Source organism: Neovison vison, chromosome 13 (genome assembly GCF_020171115.1).
Source record: "Neovison vison isolate M4711 chromosome 13, ASM_NN_V1, whole genome shotgun sequence".
Lineage (NCBI taxonomy): Eukaryota > Metazoa > Chordata > Mammalia > Carnivora > Mustelidae > Neogale > Neogale vison.
In genome coordinates this window covers 85622364-85640740 of record NC_058103.1, presented here as the reverse complement: position 1 = coordinate 85640740, position 18377 = coordinate 85622364, and the positions used below count along the sequence as shown (strand labels likewise).

At 37.4% G+C, this 18377-nt stretch overlaps 1 protein-coding gene across 6 annotated transcripts in view; it reads left to right on the top strand.

Moving 5' to 3' along the window:
• Positions 1-17238, top strand: part of MGA (MAX dimerization protein MGA) — a 173021-nt gene extending 155783 nt beyond the window's left edge. For all 6 annotated transcript variants that reach the window (XM_044229700.1, XM_044229702.1, XM_044229701.1 and 3 more), the window contains exons 18-24: positions 2511-2641; positions 6200-6251; positions 8727-8933; positions 10244-10355; positions 10640-10870; positions 12114-12290; positions 13444-17238. In XM_044229700.1, the coding sequence (XP_044085635.1) occupies positions 2511-2641; positions 6200-6251; positions 8727-8933; positions 10244-10355; positions 10640-10870; positions 12114-12290; positions 13444-14723 (2190 nt within the window). In that variant the 3' untranslated portion in view covers positions 14724-17238. The remainder of the gene's footprint in view (positions 1-2510; positions 2642-6199; positions 6252-8726; positions 8934-10243; positions 10356-10639; positions 10871-12113; positions 12291-13443) is intronic.
• The last annotated feature ends 1139 nt before the right edge of the window (positions 17239-18377 follow it).

Here is an 18377-nt window from a genome sequence, read left to right as displayed (position 1 = left end):
TTGATGCTTTCTTTTTGCTTTTGATGATTTCTAGAGTTTATGTTCTAAACTTTGGTCATCTTCCTTTGTAATATGACTTTCATAATTTTCACAACCATTTTTTTCTGAAGCTGTTTTTCTAGACTTCTGCTTAAGGTTGTAACCCTATCTAAGTGAGAAGCATATAGGGCAGGAGTTGGACAGACTTTTTCTGTAAAGGGCTGGATTGTTAACATTTTAGACTTTGTAGGCTGGATGGCTTGTTGTTGGCAACTGGTTGCTGTTACAGCATGAAAGCAGCCATAAACAATCGTAAGTGAAAGAGTGTGGCTGTGCTCCAGTAAAACTTGTATTTACGAAAACAGATGGCAGGCTCTCGTATGCTGACGCCTGACAGTGGGGTTTGATGTAAAACATAAGGAGATTGTAGCCAGCTGCCTGTAGGATGCCCTTAAATCTAAATCATGTCCCTCTCACTAGGAGCAGATAATATGGCCCTCTGAGGTGATCATCATGCAGTTGGTTGTTTTAGAATCTCACTTCATGAGATTCAATCTCTGTGTTACCTGGTCCTTCTCTGTTAATGCCTAACTGCCTTATGCAGATAAAATATAACAGGAAAATTAGTATTTTAAAACTCAAAAATGTTTAAGTATTCTAATGTTCCTGTTGGTTATTTCTTTACCTTGGTTGTCTCATTTGTAAAATGAGGATCTAGCTCTACTATTAGAGGATTCTATATACATTTGCCTTATATTCTATTTGTAGCCTCATCCTTTTTGAGGACAGATAACCTATGGGTAGCTGAAGAATCTGAATTCATTGAGTTTAAGAGTTAGATTGCAGAACTTCTTGTTCTTTTTGTGGGCTCTCCCATTGTAAGTCAGCCTGGATAAGCATCAGACCAAAGACAGTCCAACCTTAAAACCAGTGAAAACTGATGCTCTCAGTAGAACTGACTTAAGAGAAGATTAAAGTGTTATAATCAAGGGATTGGATTTCCTAATAGGGAATCTGCCATACAAGGTACAGAAACCTTTTTAAAAGTACAGGCATTATAATATATGGTCTGTAAAATCTAAATTCTGTACTGTATTTCTGTACCTGTCTGACACATAGAATATTTTTGTGCATGTGATTAGCATTATACTGGAATAGTTTAAGGAAAGTACTGAGTAGCCTCTTTAATTTAATCTTCCATTGTGAAGTTTATTGGATATTATTTATAAAGCCTTCAGTTAAAGCCATGCTGTAGGCAGACATTCTTCAGTTTAAACACCATAAAGCATCTACCTACATTATAATTCAGACTCTTTAGATTCTGTCTACTAGTTAGATTCTGTCAACTCTGTTGATTTAGCTTCCTAGAGTTAATATATATTGTTCACATTGTTTAAATTTAATAGACATTGTTTGAATTGGGGACCATAATTGATGGCTTGCATTTAGTGTCTGTCAGCCTTATGGAATCTGTAATTCATGGGGGTAAGTAATTTTTCCATCAAGTTTAAACAGAATTAATAAGGTGATTGGGATGCTTCATTTAAGTTGTGCCTCTCAGGTATCGTACTGTTATAAACAGATAACGTATTTCCAGTTTAGTTTCTGGCATAGTAAACACCACTTTTAAAGGTGGACTTAAGTATATCTACATATTCCATAATTTCTATAATCTGGTGTTAACATAAAATAATACAGTGAGTTTCCATGACAGGTGCTCAATAAATGCTCACTGATTGACTTTTTAAAAAAATTTTGTGTTAGAATGTGCATGCACATGCACGTGCATGAGTGGAGGAGGATCAGAGGGAGAGGGACCAGCAGACTCCGAGCTGAGCGTGGAGCCCAGTGTGGGGCTCGATATCACACCCCTGAGATCATGACTTAAGCTGAAATTGAGAGTTGGTTGTTAAATTGACTGAGCCCACCTGGGCAGCCCAACTTTGTTATTTTTTTTTTTTTTTTAACTGTACAATAAGTTTGGGCCTTTTTGGTATCTGAAATTCCTCGGAAGCTCTCCTTGTGTGCGATTAAGAGGCTTAGAAGACTGACTTTGGGCTATATTCTGTTTTCATATCTGCCTCGAGTGTATTTTTGTGGGTATGTGATAAGGGGTTAGCCATGAAGTACTTGTGAAGTAGAACCTGAATTTTTCTCCTTTCCCTCTACCAGTCACGAAATTTTACTTCGCTGCTATTTAATCTTAAGATTTATGAAGCTTTAATATATTTGTACCTGAATTTTGTCCACTAGAAATAACACTGAAACATATACAGCCCTCTGGGGACTCTAGTGATGTCTGTTCAGTATGTATCTATGATTTTTAATGTAGTGCTTGGTTGTTAGCTCTAACCATATGTTATCTTCTAACTCATTCCTTCTTAATGAAAAACAAGTTTGGGATCATTAGTATTCATGGTTTAAAATCAATGTTTGGCCCTGGTTGGTTTTATAAAGGGAGTATTTGGTTGGAAGGTTTAGGTATGTTTGTTTCCCAATACTTTATTTACTGTTGGATTGCTTTATTTCAGAATAACTGTGTAGAATACATTGAGGATGATGAGGAACAGGTGGACATTGAGACTGTAGAAGAGCTCTCTGAGGAAATTAGTGTCTCCCACATGAAGACCACAGCTGCCCAAACACAGACTTTCAAACAGCCGTAAGTCTTAATTTGTCTTTGGATTTTTGATTTTTGTTATCGTTGTTTTGTTACCGTAAACAAAATTAAATGTTTTGAGGAGCTCTGGATAACTGACCTAGTTTCTTTATTCCTTTAGCTTTTTTCTGATTAGTAGGTGGAGGGGAGCTGGGATTCAGAGGTAATTAACTTGCCTTGGTTATTGCTAGAAGACCATGTGTGAATGTGAATAAACCTACGCTTTTGGAGCCTGACACATGGGTAGTAAAATAGTTGTTCTGTTTGTAGCTGTTTAACCTCGGGCGAGTCTTTAATCTGAGTCTTAGATTCTTTAGCTGTGAAATGAGGAAAATGCCCCTAATTTGGAAGTATTCTCTAAGATCATGTATGTGACTAGGGTAACTGACACAAAAGTGGACTATACGCAACAGAAGTTAGTTCCTTTGTCTTTTAAGAATAGGCATTAAATTCTGAATTTGGTTACTTTGTTGGTTGAACAGGTGAGATACAGTTGGGAAATTTTTATGTGTTCAGATGAGATGAAAATAGAGTATGTTCAGGAAAATTTATTCCATTTTCTGTGTTAGTAAACCTTGTAATTTTTAGGGATTGGGGTGTGAGAGATTGATGGAAATAAGATAGAAGTCCTTATTTTGTGCCAGATGTGCTTTTCCTGTTATCTTTTTAACCACCATGTAAAAGAGTAATTCAGAAAGAGTAATTCTTCATCCCTGATGATGCTAAGAAAGTCTCAGGATGGGGACATAGGTCTAATAATTTTCTTCATTCCAGAGCTGTTTGGAGGCTATTTCAGCTGCCTATTGGTTAAGGTTGAAAGAGTTTAAATCTTTTAACAATGTAATTAATTAGACTTAAGGTTAGCAGTATCGCTGGATTATGTTGATTATACTAAAGTTGATTTTTCTGAACAATAGCAACAAACAAAAAATACCATTTATGATAACAGAAAAAAACATATTTGGGATTATTAACAAAAGCTGTGTAAAATTTTTATAAAATTACTGTGGGACATTGAAGATAAAGTCAATAAATGGAAAGATACCATCTTTTAAAATTTGTTTTAATTTTTTTATTAACATATAATGTATTATTAGCCCCAGGGGTACAGGTCTGTGAATCACCAGGTTTGCACACTTCACAGCACTCACCATACCATACACCTTCCCCAGTGTCTATAACCCCACCACCCTCTCCCTTCCCCCCTCCCCCCCAGCAACCCTCAGTTTGTTTTGTGAGATGAAGAGTCTCTTATGGTTTGTCTCCTTCCTGATCCTATCTTGTTTCATTTATTCTTTTCCTGCCCCCCAAACCCCCACGTTGCATTTCAACTTCCTCATATCAGGGAGCTCATATGATAATTGTCTTTCTCTGATTGACTTATTTCGCTAAGAATAATACTCTCTAGTTCCATCCACAACATCGCAAATGGCAAGCTTTCATTTCTTTTGATGGCTGCATAGTACTCCATTGTATATATATACACCACATTTTCTTTATCTATTCATCTGTTGATGGACATCTAGGTTCTTTCTATAGTTTGGCTATTGTGGACATTGCTGCTATAAACATTCGGGTGCACGTGCCCCTTCGGATCACTACATTTGTATGGAAAGATAACATCTTAATGGGCTGGAACAATAAAAGGGTCAAGAATAACCAACACAGAAAGAGGACAAATTGCAAAGGAACAGATTGTTAAACATTTAAAAATTTCTCTTACTATACCATGAAAACTGTGAAAGGCAAATTAATAGTATAAGGAAAATATTTGCAGTACATGTTTGACAAAGGATTAGTATCAATGATATAAATAATTTTTTAAGTCAGTAAGAAAAAGATGAGGGAATAGGTAAGTATATAATGGATAATCATAGGCAGGTCACAGAAGAGGAAACCTGGACGACCAATAAACACATAAAAATTTGTTTAACCTCACAAGTATTTTGGGATATACAGATTAAACCACAGTGGCTTCATTAGTTTACATCCATAAGATTGGCAAAAGTTGTGATTTCTCATCATACTGTTGTGTCTAATTGTGGAGCAGTCAGAACATACTGCAGGTGGGAGTGTAAATTGTTATAACCATTTTGGAGAGTAGTGTGATATGACTGAAGTTGACTTCCACACCTTTCTTCTAACTAGCAATTCTACTCTTAGGTATATATAACCTGGAAAAGTTCACACATAGGTACAAGGGGCCATGTATGGGACTATGCACTGCAACATTGTTTGCCATTGAGAAAATTGGGAAGCAACCTAAACAATTACTAGAATTCTGAAAAATTTTGTAAACTTCATGCTTAGGGAACACTATATAGCAGTTAAAATGATTGAACTAGAACTGTGTCTGTCAATATCTCAGATGTAATGTTGAGTGAAATCAGATGAAAATATACCATAATATATAATGTTAAAAGTGCTACCTAGTATTTTCTATTTAGGGATATGTACATTCCTAGTAAAACTGCAAAGATATGCAAGGTAAAAACTCATTTTGGGGGCACCCAGGTGCCTCAGTCGGTTAAGCCTCCAGCTCTTGATTTTGGCTCAGGTCATGATCTCAGGGTCATGAGATCGAGTCTCACATTTGGCTCTGCACTCATTGCTGAGGCTGCTTGAGATTGTCCATCTCCCTCAGCCCCTCCCTTCCATTCATGCGTGCTCTCTACCCCCTCTTTCAAAATAAATAAATCTTTAAAAAAAAAAAAACCTCATTTTGAGAGTGTTCACCTACAAGAAAAAAGAGAGGAAGGAAATGTGATTGGGTGGGCTGTATTTTTTTGATGAATGGATAAAGAAGATGTGTGTGGTGGTATTCCACACATAGTGGAATATTCTTCAGCCATCAAAAAGAATGAAGTCTTGCCATCTACAACCACATGCATGGAGTTAGAGTGTATTTTGCTAAGCGAAATATGTCAGAGAAAGACAAATACCATATGATTTCCCTCATGTGTGGGATTTAAGAAACAAAACAGATGAACATATGGTGCGGGGAGGAAAGAGGAAAACCTAAGAGACTCTTAGAGAACATACTGAGCCGTGGGCCAGGCAGCAGGGGGTGAGGGCGGAAGGGGGTGGCTAGATGGGTGATGGGTATTTAAGGAGGGCATTTGATAACGATGAGCACTGGGTGTTGTATGTAAGTGATGAGTCACTGAATTCTCCTCAAACTGGTACTTCACTGAATGTTAACTAAATAGAATTTAAATAAAAATTTGAACTAGAAAAAAGATACCCTGTATATTTGAGATGTTTTATTTCTTGAGCTCAGTGGTAGACACACAGATAGATGTTCATTGTATAATTTGTTTAAACAGGTTGTATATATGAAATATTTCATGGTTGAAAAAGTAATTTGCAGTTTTAGGGACTATTTGAATACTTAGAGGAAAAAGCATACTGTTGAAATAAATCATATTGCCCCATATCATCAGACCTTGACAAAAAGAAGCTGGTTATACTTTCAAACAGTTTGGGATGGCTTTGTTCAGTGAAATAGGTCTTGGATTATTGAATTTCAGTAAGACATTGGAAAATATTGTCTTTACCTAGGTGCCGTACCCATATCTCTGCAGATGAAAAAGCTGCTGAAAGGAGTCGAAAGGTATTTACAATATATTTAATGGCAATTACTCAATTAAATTGATAACATTTGTCATTACAGTTGAAATAACATTCCTCTGTTAGCTATGACTTTTCAGGGTTATTTGTGCCAGTGGGTTAATATAATTAGTTTTTTTTTCCTTCATGAAATTATACTGTTGAAGTGCGTTTTTTCCTCTCTTAACTCTCTACTACTAAATAGAATATTTTAAAAGAATTAAAATGGGTACAGAGTTGATGAAAATTGATGTGCTTATTTGAAAACTAATCCTGTACTGTAATTGTATGATGTGAAAAAAGGCTGGCATTCTTTCTGTCTAGGCTCATGATTTTCAGTGAATAAAAAAATTAATTATTCTCTGAATGATGGCTAGAAATTCAAGGAGCCACTAAATTATGAGCCCTCTTTGCTTTTCTTGATGTATTTGAGTGTATGATGTCATAGCACCATAATTAAGCAAGGTTCCCTCCTCCCCACTTAGGCTAAGCGTGGAAGAGAGTTTGGTTGTTTAAACCATTTTCCACTTGTTTGTCTGTTTTTAGTTTAAGTAATATAAAACAGTGATGGGTATGGGTTTGAGGTATTCAAGCCTTTTTAAAAACCACTGGGTGATTAGTTGGAGTTTGATCTGGTTTTGGGTGGACATATTTACATGATTGTAATCATTTTGCATATATCACCGTATTATTTCATTCATCCTAAAACATTTTTCAGATGTAAGAATTTTCATAATACCTTATGTACACAAGCCACTATTTTGACCCCTAATTATTATGTGCAAATCATTTGTAGTGTCTTACTATAATTAAATTTGATAATTTTGTATCTTGTATCTTTTCTTTTCCCATACTATACTAATGCACAATGAGTTTGACTTTAGGAAGACAGTGATTTTATGTAAGGGTTTTGGGATACTGTCAGGGTTAGATAAAGGCCTCCAGTGTCAGAAAGGAGTTAGAAACATCAGAGGGAAAAAACACAAAACCAAGAAACTATAGAAGACAGGAAATATAATTATGATTCACTTTGTATGAGTAGTATTCACATTGTCTTGATTTAAGTTAGCCATTGTTAATGATTTTTTCAAGCTTTCATAATCTGTGACTAAAGTGTGGAAGACTTACTTGCAGTCTTAAAAAGTGTGTAAGTACAAAGAACAAATTGGGAGGTGAAAGAGGGAAGAAGAAATGAAGGATACGAGTACTGATGTCCTCATATTACAGAGAGATACTGTGTTGATGAAATGGAAAATTGATGTAGAATTATATTCAGGTTGCAAAGGGATCAGTAGAAGAATTAGAATTATTGACGTATCTATATTAGGAAGAATGTGAGATGTTAGAGTGGTGTGAGCTAAATCTTCTGCATAGCAGGAAGTAGATGGCATTGAAAATGGAGAAGTATAGGGGCGCCTGGGTGGCTCAGTGGGTTAAGCCGCTGCCTTCAGCTCAGGTCATGATCTCAGGGTCCTGGGATCGAGTCCCGCATCGGGCTTTCTGCTCAGCAGGGAGCCTGCTTCCCTCTATCTCTCTCTCTCTGCCTGCCTCTCTATCTATTTGTGATCTCTCTCTGTCAAATAAATAAATAAAATCTTTAAAAAAAAAAAAAGAAAAGAAAATGGAGAAGTATAAGCTGTATTACTGTTTTTTTTTACTTAGAATATAGATTTAAGAACCAGAAGAAGCCTCTGAAAGAATCAGGAAGTGGTTGTTTTTAAGGATTCAGGTACAGATATAGGGAACAGTTGGTTTTCATTAAAAGCTCTTCAGATATTTATATTTAAAACCCTATGTGCATCTACTATTATTTATTTATTTATTTTTAAGTAAATAATTTTTTAAAAGTGAGAGTAAGAGAAAGAAGCCTAAGGCATACTGAGGGTCAAGAAGGACTTTCCTGAAGAAATGCAAAGTATGACTTTTACATGTTAAGTTTTGGAGGATAGGATGGGAGGGATAGGTTCAGGCAACAGTTTGTAATGGCAGGGTGGTGTGAGATTGCATAGTGCATTTTGGAAACTTCTAGCACCTGAGAATGGTTGGAGAGAATGGTGATTTAGGAAGAGAGGCAGTTGATCCTTTACCAAATTGTAAAAGATCTTAAAGCATTTAAGAAAAAAAATTTTAACTTGTTTTCCACAAATTAAGATTTTGTTGAAAATTTTCATGTGATTTTTGTCATGAAAACGAGTTTTAATAATAAATTACATGGGTAAGTTCTTTTTAGATTTCCCTCTTCAAAGTCGTCTTCATTTGAGAACCACTGAAATTTGAGCTGCGAAGTGATTTATGCTGTTGGTTACCAGATTTGGAGGAAGGATAGACTGATAGTAAGATGACCAACATCAAGAGGTTATTAAAATAGACAGAAAACAATAGATATCTAGTATGTAGTATGGAACATTGCCATTTGGGATGGAGGTAGAGGGCCAGTACGAATGAGAGATAATCAGGTGGCAATCTTTTGTTTGGATAGGCTCCACCAATTCCTCTAAAACTGAAGCCTGATTACTGGAGTGAAAAACTACAAAAAGAAGCAGAAGCTTTTGCTTATTATCGCCGGACACACACTGCCAATGAGCGTCGCCGGCGTGGTGAAATGAGGGATCTCTTTGAGAAATTGAAGATCACATTGGGATTGCTTCATTCTTCCAAGGTTTCCAAAAGTCTCATTCTCACTAGGGTAAGTGTCATCTATAAATGACCCACAAATGACAATTTGACTAAGAGAATCTTCTCGACATACTATGAGACAGAGAATCCTCGCCCTAAGAGGAGATTGAAGTAGAGTTTGTATTTAACATTTGAATATGGACTAGTGAACACCCAACAAACCTCTTAAGGGGAAAAGCCCTCGTGTTGAGTCAGAGCTGTTTGTTCCCTAAAGTCAAGTTCTTAACCAGCCAAACTAACTTCAGATGAAGTCAGAAACTCTGATTAGCTCTACTTACCACAATCTCTTTATGTTAGTGTTCTCCATAGCATTTAGGATGATTTACCACAGTGAAAAGCACAACATAAGAGATATTTTAACATAGTTTTAACAGTTGCCTGTCATTTTATTTGCTTTTAGATTTATTTATTTTAGAGAGCACGTGAGCAAGGGCAAGCAGTGGGGAGGGATAGAGGGAGAGGTAGAGAGTGTCTTAGGCACACTCTGTGCAGAAGCCAGAGCCTGACATGGGGCTTGATTTCAGGACCCTGAGATCACAGCCTGACCTGAAACTAAGAGTTGAATAGGTTAACCGACTACGCAACTGAGGTGGCCTTAGAATAGTTTACCACAGTGAAAAGCACAACATAAGTGATATATAGATAGATAGATAGATACTTTTAATGTTGCTGATTTTTAAAAATATTTATTTGTGTGTAAGAGAGAGAGAGAGAGGACAAGCAGGCAGAAAGAGAAGCAGGTTCACTGCCGAGCAAGGAGTCTGCCCTGGAACCATGACCTGAGCAGAAGGCAGATGCTTAACTGACTGAGCCACCCAGGTGGTCACATAGGTGATATTTTAACAGTTTTTAGAAACAGTCGTCAGTCATTTTAAAAGGAAATCTGAAATATCCACAGTAATTTCATTTAAATTGCTTCTAAGTAGAAGTTGGAGGAGTACAAGGCAAGCACTCAAGTCTGTCTAGAACATAATTACTGCAACCAGATTTTACTTACTAGGTGCTGATTTTAAAGTTGATTATTAAAATCTAAGCAAAGTAAAATGTTTTGTATCTCCTTGTAGTAGTAGAAACACCTATGAAACACTCAGTGATGCCCTTTGGAAATAGTCATGTTCCTTGGAAGGATAAGTATACTTATAAAAGTATAGCCTCCTACAGTTTAACAAAGCAATTTCTGAAGCATTAAGAATTGTTTTAAATGACATAAAGTTTTCTATAAAGCATTAGATTAAAATATTTTCATTGAGGAAATTGTGTAGGCGTTACCTGCTTATAGGAAAGAGCAAATCAATTCACATATTAATTTTTTGTTTTTAGGCATTCAGCGAAATTCAGGGACTAACAGATCAGGCAGACAAGTTGATAGGACAGAAAAATCTTCTGACTCGAAAACGGAATATTTTGATACGGAAAGTATCATCTCTTTCAGGTGAGATACGTGAATGATACCTGGTAAAAAGAGTATAATACAACATCTTTAGTGAGGAGAAATCCTCAGTAGACATTTCAGATACTTCTTAGTTTATGGCTTGGTTCCCAGAGCTAACAGTTAACCTTTTGAATGGGTGGGATGTTTCCTCTGGATTATAATCACTCTTGCCTTCCATAGTTTTGGGGAATACAGTTAAATCAACTGGATTTCAGTTGACTCTATTTCTCATTATTATATGGGGTCTTATAAAGAGTGACAATTTATTCCCTATCAACCTACAGGTAAGACAGAAGAAGTGGTCCTGAAGAAGCTGGAGTATATTTATGCGAAACAACAAGCACTAGAGGCGCAAAAAAGAAAAAAGAAGATGGGATCAGATGAGTTTGATGTGTCTCCCAGAACTAGCAAACAGCAGGAAGGATCTGCATCATCTGTAGATCTTGGACAGATGTTTATAAATAACAAGAAGGGGAAACCTTTGATTCTTTCCAGAAAAAGAGACCAGGCCACAGGTAGGAGGGACATTTTTTGCCTTCCTTAATATAGGTGAATATCATTTAGTTCAGTGGAGTGAGTCATCTCTTGTCTGTAATTTTAGATTTAATTAAATGAATTAAAGGTAGGTTGTATAAAAAGAATATTAGCTACATTAGATTTTAGTTTCTAGCTTTACATACTCAAGGAAATCTTAAGTTACCAGTTATGGTAACATGTAAGACCTGCTTTTGATAGCAGGCATGTTATCCTAATGTTTCAATGAACATTTTTTTTAAGCTGCCATCCTTTCATACTTTATATCCAAACTCTTGATTTCCCTGCAGTTTTTGTTTCTGAGTTGAATTGTCTTACTGAGACAAATAAATTGGAATTTTTTTTTTAAAGATTTTATTTATTTATTTGACAAAGAGAGCTCACAAGTAGAGAGGCAGGCGGAGAGAGGGGGAAGCTCCCCCCAATATGGGACTCGATCCCAGGACCCTGAGATCATGACCTGAGCCAAAGGCAGTGGCCCAACCCACTGAGCCACCCAGGCGCCCCAATAAATTGGAATTTTTAAAAAGTTTAATTTTGTTGAGCCAGACTCCATATTTATCCAATTGCCTATCAGTGAATTGCTATTAAGGAACAAAGTAAATTGGTTTTAAGTTACTGTTCTCTCCTATCTTGATTTTGGAAATGAGGCTATTCTTTAATATTACTTGTTTATATCATTAAGAGAATAGTATTTCCTCTTTTACTCTTTGCGTTGCCCAGTGTGTGAACCAGGAAATCTAGGAAAGTACTGAGAGATACTAAAATGAGGTAGTTTTAACTTTGCTAAGAAAGAATTTTAATGATCAGTTAAGTCTAGTCCACCTCATTTCATAGATGGAAAAACAAAGTTTAAGGGCTAGAAACTTGTACTTTGTTAGAGGTGTATAAGAAAAGCAAGCCGGAGGATAGAATTATGCTTGCCTTTATCTAAATTCACTGTCAGGACTGTTGGAACCATTCCAATGAAAAAGTGGTTGCATGTTGAGTTTTCCTCAACGTAAGTTCTGTCCCTTAGGAGAATCAGTGCACAGGTAACCCATTATGCAGTGAAAAGTGGTTCAGGAAGTAAATTCCAAGTTGAGGGTCCCTAACCAAATTTGAAATTTACTTCTTGGCCTTTTAAGTCAGAGTGTGGTTTTAGGGATATCTCCTAGACTCCTAGGTTATATTAGCGTAATTGAAGATCTTTTGTCCTTAACTTATTTCTGATTCTCCTTACAGAAAATACCTCACCCTCTAACACTCCACACACCTCTGCTAACATCGTGATGACTCCGCAAGGGCAGTTGCTCACCTTGAAGGGTCCTTTATTCTCAGGACCAGTGGTAACTGTTTCTCCTGCTCTCTTGGAAGCGGATCTGAAGCCTCAAGTTGCCACCAGTGCTGTGGCTCAATCAGGTATGTTGTAAGTGTTGTTTTCTTTGGGTAGGGAGAAGAGTTAGCCCTGGTTAAAAAAAAACAAAAACAAAAAAACACTAACAACAAACAAAAGGAGTTACCCTGGTACCATTGTGACAGAGAAAGCTTTTGAATGTGTTCTGTAATGATAAAGATCTCTTATATTTGCATTTCTTTGGAAAGAATTGACCCTCTTTTTATAACATGTTTGGCTCTATAGATTTTTTTTTTTTTAAACTTGGGATTGGGAACTGTTTTGTGATTTTTAGTTATTTCTAAGTAGGAAAAACATGAAAAGATAAGAAAGTAAAAGGAAGATGAAGAGTCATTGTTTTAGGTTTTGGTGTTGATAAATATTTATTAATTTTGTGTTATAATCTGAGATGGTGCACTTCTGCTTTACTAGCCTGATTCAGTTTAAGCACCACTCCCTTTTGGGGATAAGGAGTAGAATTGAAAAGGAAGTCTCAGTTTGATGATTCAGGTTCTAGGCACCTAAATTTCTATTAAGGTAAAAGGGTATCTTTACCAGTATTAGTAACTGCTAAACCCTTTCTGGAGGGGTCACCTTTTCTTTTACAGTGCTGCCTCTTAGGGCTTCATTTTACCCTCAGAGTAGCAGTTAATTGGGTGAACAGAATCAAGATACAACTTTGCCTCAGGATAAAAAAATAAACTGGGGAGCATTTCTACAAAATAATTAAATAAGACTTTAAACACTGTTAAAGAATCCTTTGGTTAGATTTTTACCTGTTTTCTTGTTAAGCTAGGTTCATAATTTGAAGAGCTAATATTTCCTTTCATCTTCTTGATAACAGTTAACTGGTGAGGGACACCAGGGTGGCTCAGTCATTTAAGTGTCTGCCTTCTACTCAGGTCATGATCCCAGGGTCCTGATATTGAGCCCTGCATTGCATCAGGCTTCCTGGAGCCTGCTTTTCCCTCTCCCCCTGCCTGCCGTTCATCCTGAGTGCGCTCTCTCTCTCTCTCTCTCTAAAATAATAAAATCTTAAAAAAATAAAATAAAAAAATTTAAAAAGTAAACTGGTGAATTTTGACTACTAAATCTCTCAGAACTCTGGTCATTGGGTATGAATGAGAGAGGGATGCTTACCACTGTAGATCTAAACGAATTTTTTTTTCCCTCCCCCAGAAAATGACGACTTATTTATGATGCCAAGAATTGTTAATGTGACATCATTGGCCACAGAGGGAGGTTTGGGAGATATGGGTGGCAGCAAATATCCTCATGAAGTTCCTGATGGCAAGCCATCTGACCACCTGAAAAGTACTATCAGGAATGAAGATAACTCCTTTGAAGATTCGGGTAGAATCTCTTCCAGAAGCAACCATAGAGAAGGCAGAATGGCATTGGGTCCAACACCAGTTTTTCTGGCAAATAAAGATTCTGGTTTTCCACAGATAGTTGATGTTTCCAGTATGCAAGAAGCACAAGAGTTCTTACCCAAAAAGATTTCTGGTGAAATGAGAGGTATTCAATATAAATGGAAAGAGTGTGAATCTAGAAGGGAGAAATCGAAGCCAAAGGAGTCTACGTTTCATAAATTGAAGATGAAAGATCTCAAAGACTCAAGTATAGAGATGGAACTGAGAAAGGTAGCATCTGCTATAGAGGAAGCAGCGCTGGATCCCAGTGAACTGCTAACTAACATGGAAGATGAGGATGATACTGATGAGACACTGACTTCTTTGCTCAATGAGATTGCCTTTCTTAATCAGCAACTAAATGATGACTCTGTTAGCCTGGCTGAACTGCCCAGCTCTATGGATACGGAGTTCACAGGGGATGCTCGACGGGCTTTTATCAGTAAGCTTCCTCCTGGGAACCGAGCAACTTTCCAGGTTGGCCACTTGGGAACTGGTTTGAAAGAGTTACCTGATGTACAAGGGGAGAGTGACTCTGTCAGTCCTCTCCTCTTGCACTTGGAAGATGATGACTTTTCTGAGAATGAAAAACAACTTGCTGAACCAGCCTCTGAGCCAGATGTCCTTAAGATTGTTATTGACTCTGAGATAAAGGATTCCCTCCTTCCCCACAGGAAAGCCAGTGATGGAGGGAAGAGTACTTCTGGTGTCCCTGCAGAGCCTGAAAGTGTGTCCTCACCTCCTGTCCTACACATGAAGGCTGGCCTAGAAAACAGCAGCACCACAGATACTTTGTGGAGGCCTATGCCAAAATTGGCACCTCTAGGTTTAAAAGTAGCTAATCCCTCTAGTGATGCAGATGGTCAGAGTCTCAAAGTGATGCCTTGTTTGGCACCTGTAGCTGCCAAAGTTGGATCAGTTGGACACAAAATGAACTTAACAGGGAATGACCAGGAATGCCGGGAGAGCAAGGTGATGCCTACACTGGCACCTGTTCTGGCCAAATTGGGCAACTCTGGGGCCTCACCAAGTTCTGCAGGGAAATGAACTTACTTGTCTTCAGGCAGAAGCCAGGCTATGAGGGAAACCTCCTTTCTCTATAGGCATCTCTTTGTGTCATGGAACTGTGATCCTTGACTTTGATGCGGTGGATGGATGGTAGAGAAAGAGGGGTAGGGTGCTGACCTCGGTATAAGAAATAACTACTATGAAATTCTGATCATGTTAAAATGTGTTACCTCACTTGTGGTGCTGGGTCTCCTCATCCTCTCTAAGAAGATGTGATCCATTACTGAACACGAGGTGCCCCTCTTACCTAAGGAATTCATAACAAGACTCTAGGTCCATAGTGGTTCCTAGTTCTTCCCTCCCAGATTAAAAGCTGCTTGAGACTTTGGAGTTGCTATGGGCTGAACTGTAGTGGATAGCTGTTGTTTTAAGTGGTTTAAGTCTGAAATCCAAGGAATGTGATGCACTTGTGCAAAGGGATCCAGAAGAGATAGATTTTAGTTGGTGTTTTAAGAGTAGTGGGAGAGAGGATGGGTACCATGGAATACCAAAGTGAAACACTTTGTGTCATTCAGCAAAATTTTCTCTTCTTTTTCCCAAGTAGCTTCCATTCCCTTATTTTTTCAATCAGAATTATAAATCCAAGCCTTCTGGTAAAGTAGGAATGCTTTTAACTTTTAATACTAAGGTGATTATTTTGAGATGTTAAGGAAAATACTAGTTCCCCCTTACTGTCTGGGTGTTGTTGAAAAGACATTTCATAGTACCAGGGATTTCTACCTGGAATTTATATTTTGGAGATAGGCATAGAGGGAGCCCTCCCCTTTTCACAAATCACATCACTCAAAAGACAGCTAAAATGAAAAGCATTCCCTGCCCAGACCAGAGACAGTGGCCAAAACAAAAAATTGTGGGGCTGGATGTTTCCCAAATCAAACCAGCCTCCTGGTGCTTGAAGGTTTCATTCACTATTACCTGCACAGATGTAAAGAAAAGGAAAGTCACAGTAGGCACTCTTTACCAGGGAAATGAGGCAGTATTTGAATCACGAGATATATTTTTTATTATCTGCTACCATGGATTCAATGATCTGTAGAGCTTTTTCACTCATTAGCTGTCAGGGTATGAAGGACTGACAGCCTGTAAAGATAAAGATATTTATATTTTTGTATAGTTGTTTTCATAGATTTCTCAAAGGCTGAAGTTTTCAACCTAGAAGATGAGATTTGTATTGAGTATAGAAATGACGTTTCCTATCTAGTTTGTAAATAATCATGGTGCACTTGAGGGGTCTCTTGGAAACTCCTGGGGGCAAGAATCACTATTCTGAAAATGTATAGATTGGGATTTAGCTGCTGCATTTTGCCTTTCTTAAATAATTATATTTTGGAATGTAACCCCTGTTCTGTCTTCATTGACAGGATTTGCTTGTGTTGTGAAACACTAACACAAGAGCTTCCAGTGCCTGGGCTGTGCCTAGGTGATGCTGTTTCTTCTGCATCCTCCCACCCCTTGCCTTCTTTATGCCAAATCCCACTCAGCATATCTTCAGACATAGTTTGTGAGACCAGCTTTGGAATGGTTCTAGCCAGTGAAATAGTACTAACATGGTTGGTTCCCTTTCTTGTAACTCTGGTAATCAGCAGATTGAAAAAGCATGGAAAATTTCCTCCGCAAATTACAGTGAGAGCAAATTCATTGTTGGTTTTGTGCTACTTGCCTTTCTAGACCTGCTCATCAGCATTCAACCTTCCCTCCTTTAAAGGTTCTTGAAGAAGCTTGAAGTAGGTAATGAGTGCCCCTCAGCTTCTCATTATCCCTCCCACTCCTCTTTACCCAGCAGATTTCATTCAATGCCTTAGCCAAGGAGTCCAGCACCTGTCTCCCCTGCTAATAATTGTCCTTGGAGATCTTAGTACTTTAATCCAGGTATCGCAGTTTCCCATTATTAACTTGCTTGTCTCGTCCTCACATTTCCTCCTGACTTCCCAAGGCTCTTACGGCTTTTGAGGGTCAGCCAAGGAGAAGGCAAGTGAGTTGAGTAATCCTCAGGAAAAGAAGGACCATTCTGCTTCTGAACACTGTTTCCTTTTTTAGAAGAAAATAGATAAACAGGTAATAATCAGTTCTTGATGGGAAGATAGTTGACATGAGAGATGTACAAAGATGGAAATAAGAGATGATTCCACGTGTTTAAGGAAGGCTGCAGATGTCTTTACAAACTCCCAAGATAATGGTGTTTTCAAGACCTCTTAGAACTACTAAGTTGTGGGGGCTAATTTGGAGTAGTCAAATTACAGTAGTCCTGCAGTCTTGACAGAAATCTCAAATCTCAAAAAACTCCTACCCTTTGACCTTACCCCAGGAGAAACTGATCTATGAAAATGACATGTATGATTATGAAAGATTATGAAAGATGAAAGAGTGAGAGGAGTTGAGGAATTGGGATGATAGTGAGCTCTCACCCTAACACTATAAGAAGCATGATCTCAGTAGACCAATAATTCGCCTTTTTATACATCTGTAAATAAATGGAATGTTTTTAAGAATATAATTATGTCAGATTTAGCCTTTTCTTTTATATATTAAATATATATCTTTCCTTTTCTGCTTTTGAAAAATGACTTATTTTTTTAGAAACGTAAGAACAAGTTTGGTGAGTGGAAGGCAGACTGTATAAACTTGAAATAAGTCAGTTATAATAATTAAAGCAGGATTTGTTGGGAGGTTTGTGCTGAGTTGGAGCAGAGAAATTTAATGCCCTGAGTCTATGAGAGAGGTGCCACTGAAGTAGTTTTTCATAGGAATTACTTGCTGTTTTCAAAGTGTCTGACATGCCGTTTGGGGGAGATTTTTGCTAATTGTAGCATGTTTTACTTGGAGACTTCAAAATTTTACACAAATTGATGGCAAGTGTTTGTCTCAAGAAGTTTAGAGTGAAGAAAGGCTAGCCTCGTAATATTAATGTATGCAAGGTATACCAGTTACCTTAGAGAATAAGAAGACAAACAGTCTGAGGGGCTAAGGACAATAAATGTTCTTGAAGCAAAGTACATGTTTACTAACTAGTATCAGGATTTACAAAAAGTTTTGTTAAAGGGGTCCTTCAGACATTGAGATGAAGATAACAGATGAAATCTGTGTACTATGTATTATAAACTTGATGCAAATTACTTTGGGTAAATGTATAATAAATTCAGGGTTCTTCCCCCTAGAACTATGAAGGAAATACCTGGCAGGCCCTTCTGTAACAAGTTTGAAAATGTTTTGAACACAGATGAAAAGCAGATAATCCATATATAATTTGGGGCAGTGTTTAGTAGTAGTTTTTTTCTCTCTCTCTCTCTCTCTCTTTCTCTCAATTATATTGGTTAAGATCATTGAATGGGATCAGGTGAATAGAGAGGTAAATGCACTTTGAAGATGGGTTTGAAAAATGGTGATAACCCTTGTTCCTCCCACCCAGATTAAAAAACAATGCACAGAGTAGAGTAGGCAGCACCTTTTCAGGTACTTTCATGGAGAATGATGGATAACCAAGAATCTCAATACATTTCTTGCACATAATTGTTGATTTCAAAGAAAATGCTTTTGAGGGCATCAAATCTTCATGTTATTGTATTATCTCTAATGAAATTTTACATGAACACGAATGGCTGGATACAAAGAAAATTAAAGCTGAGGTACATAGAC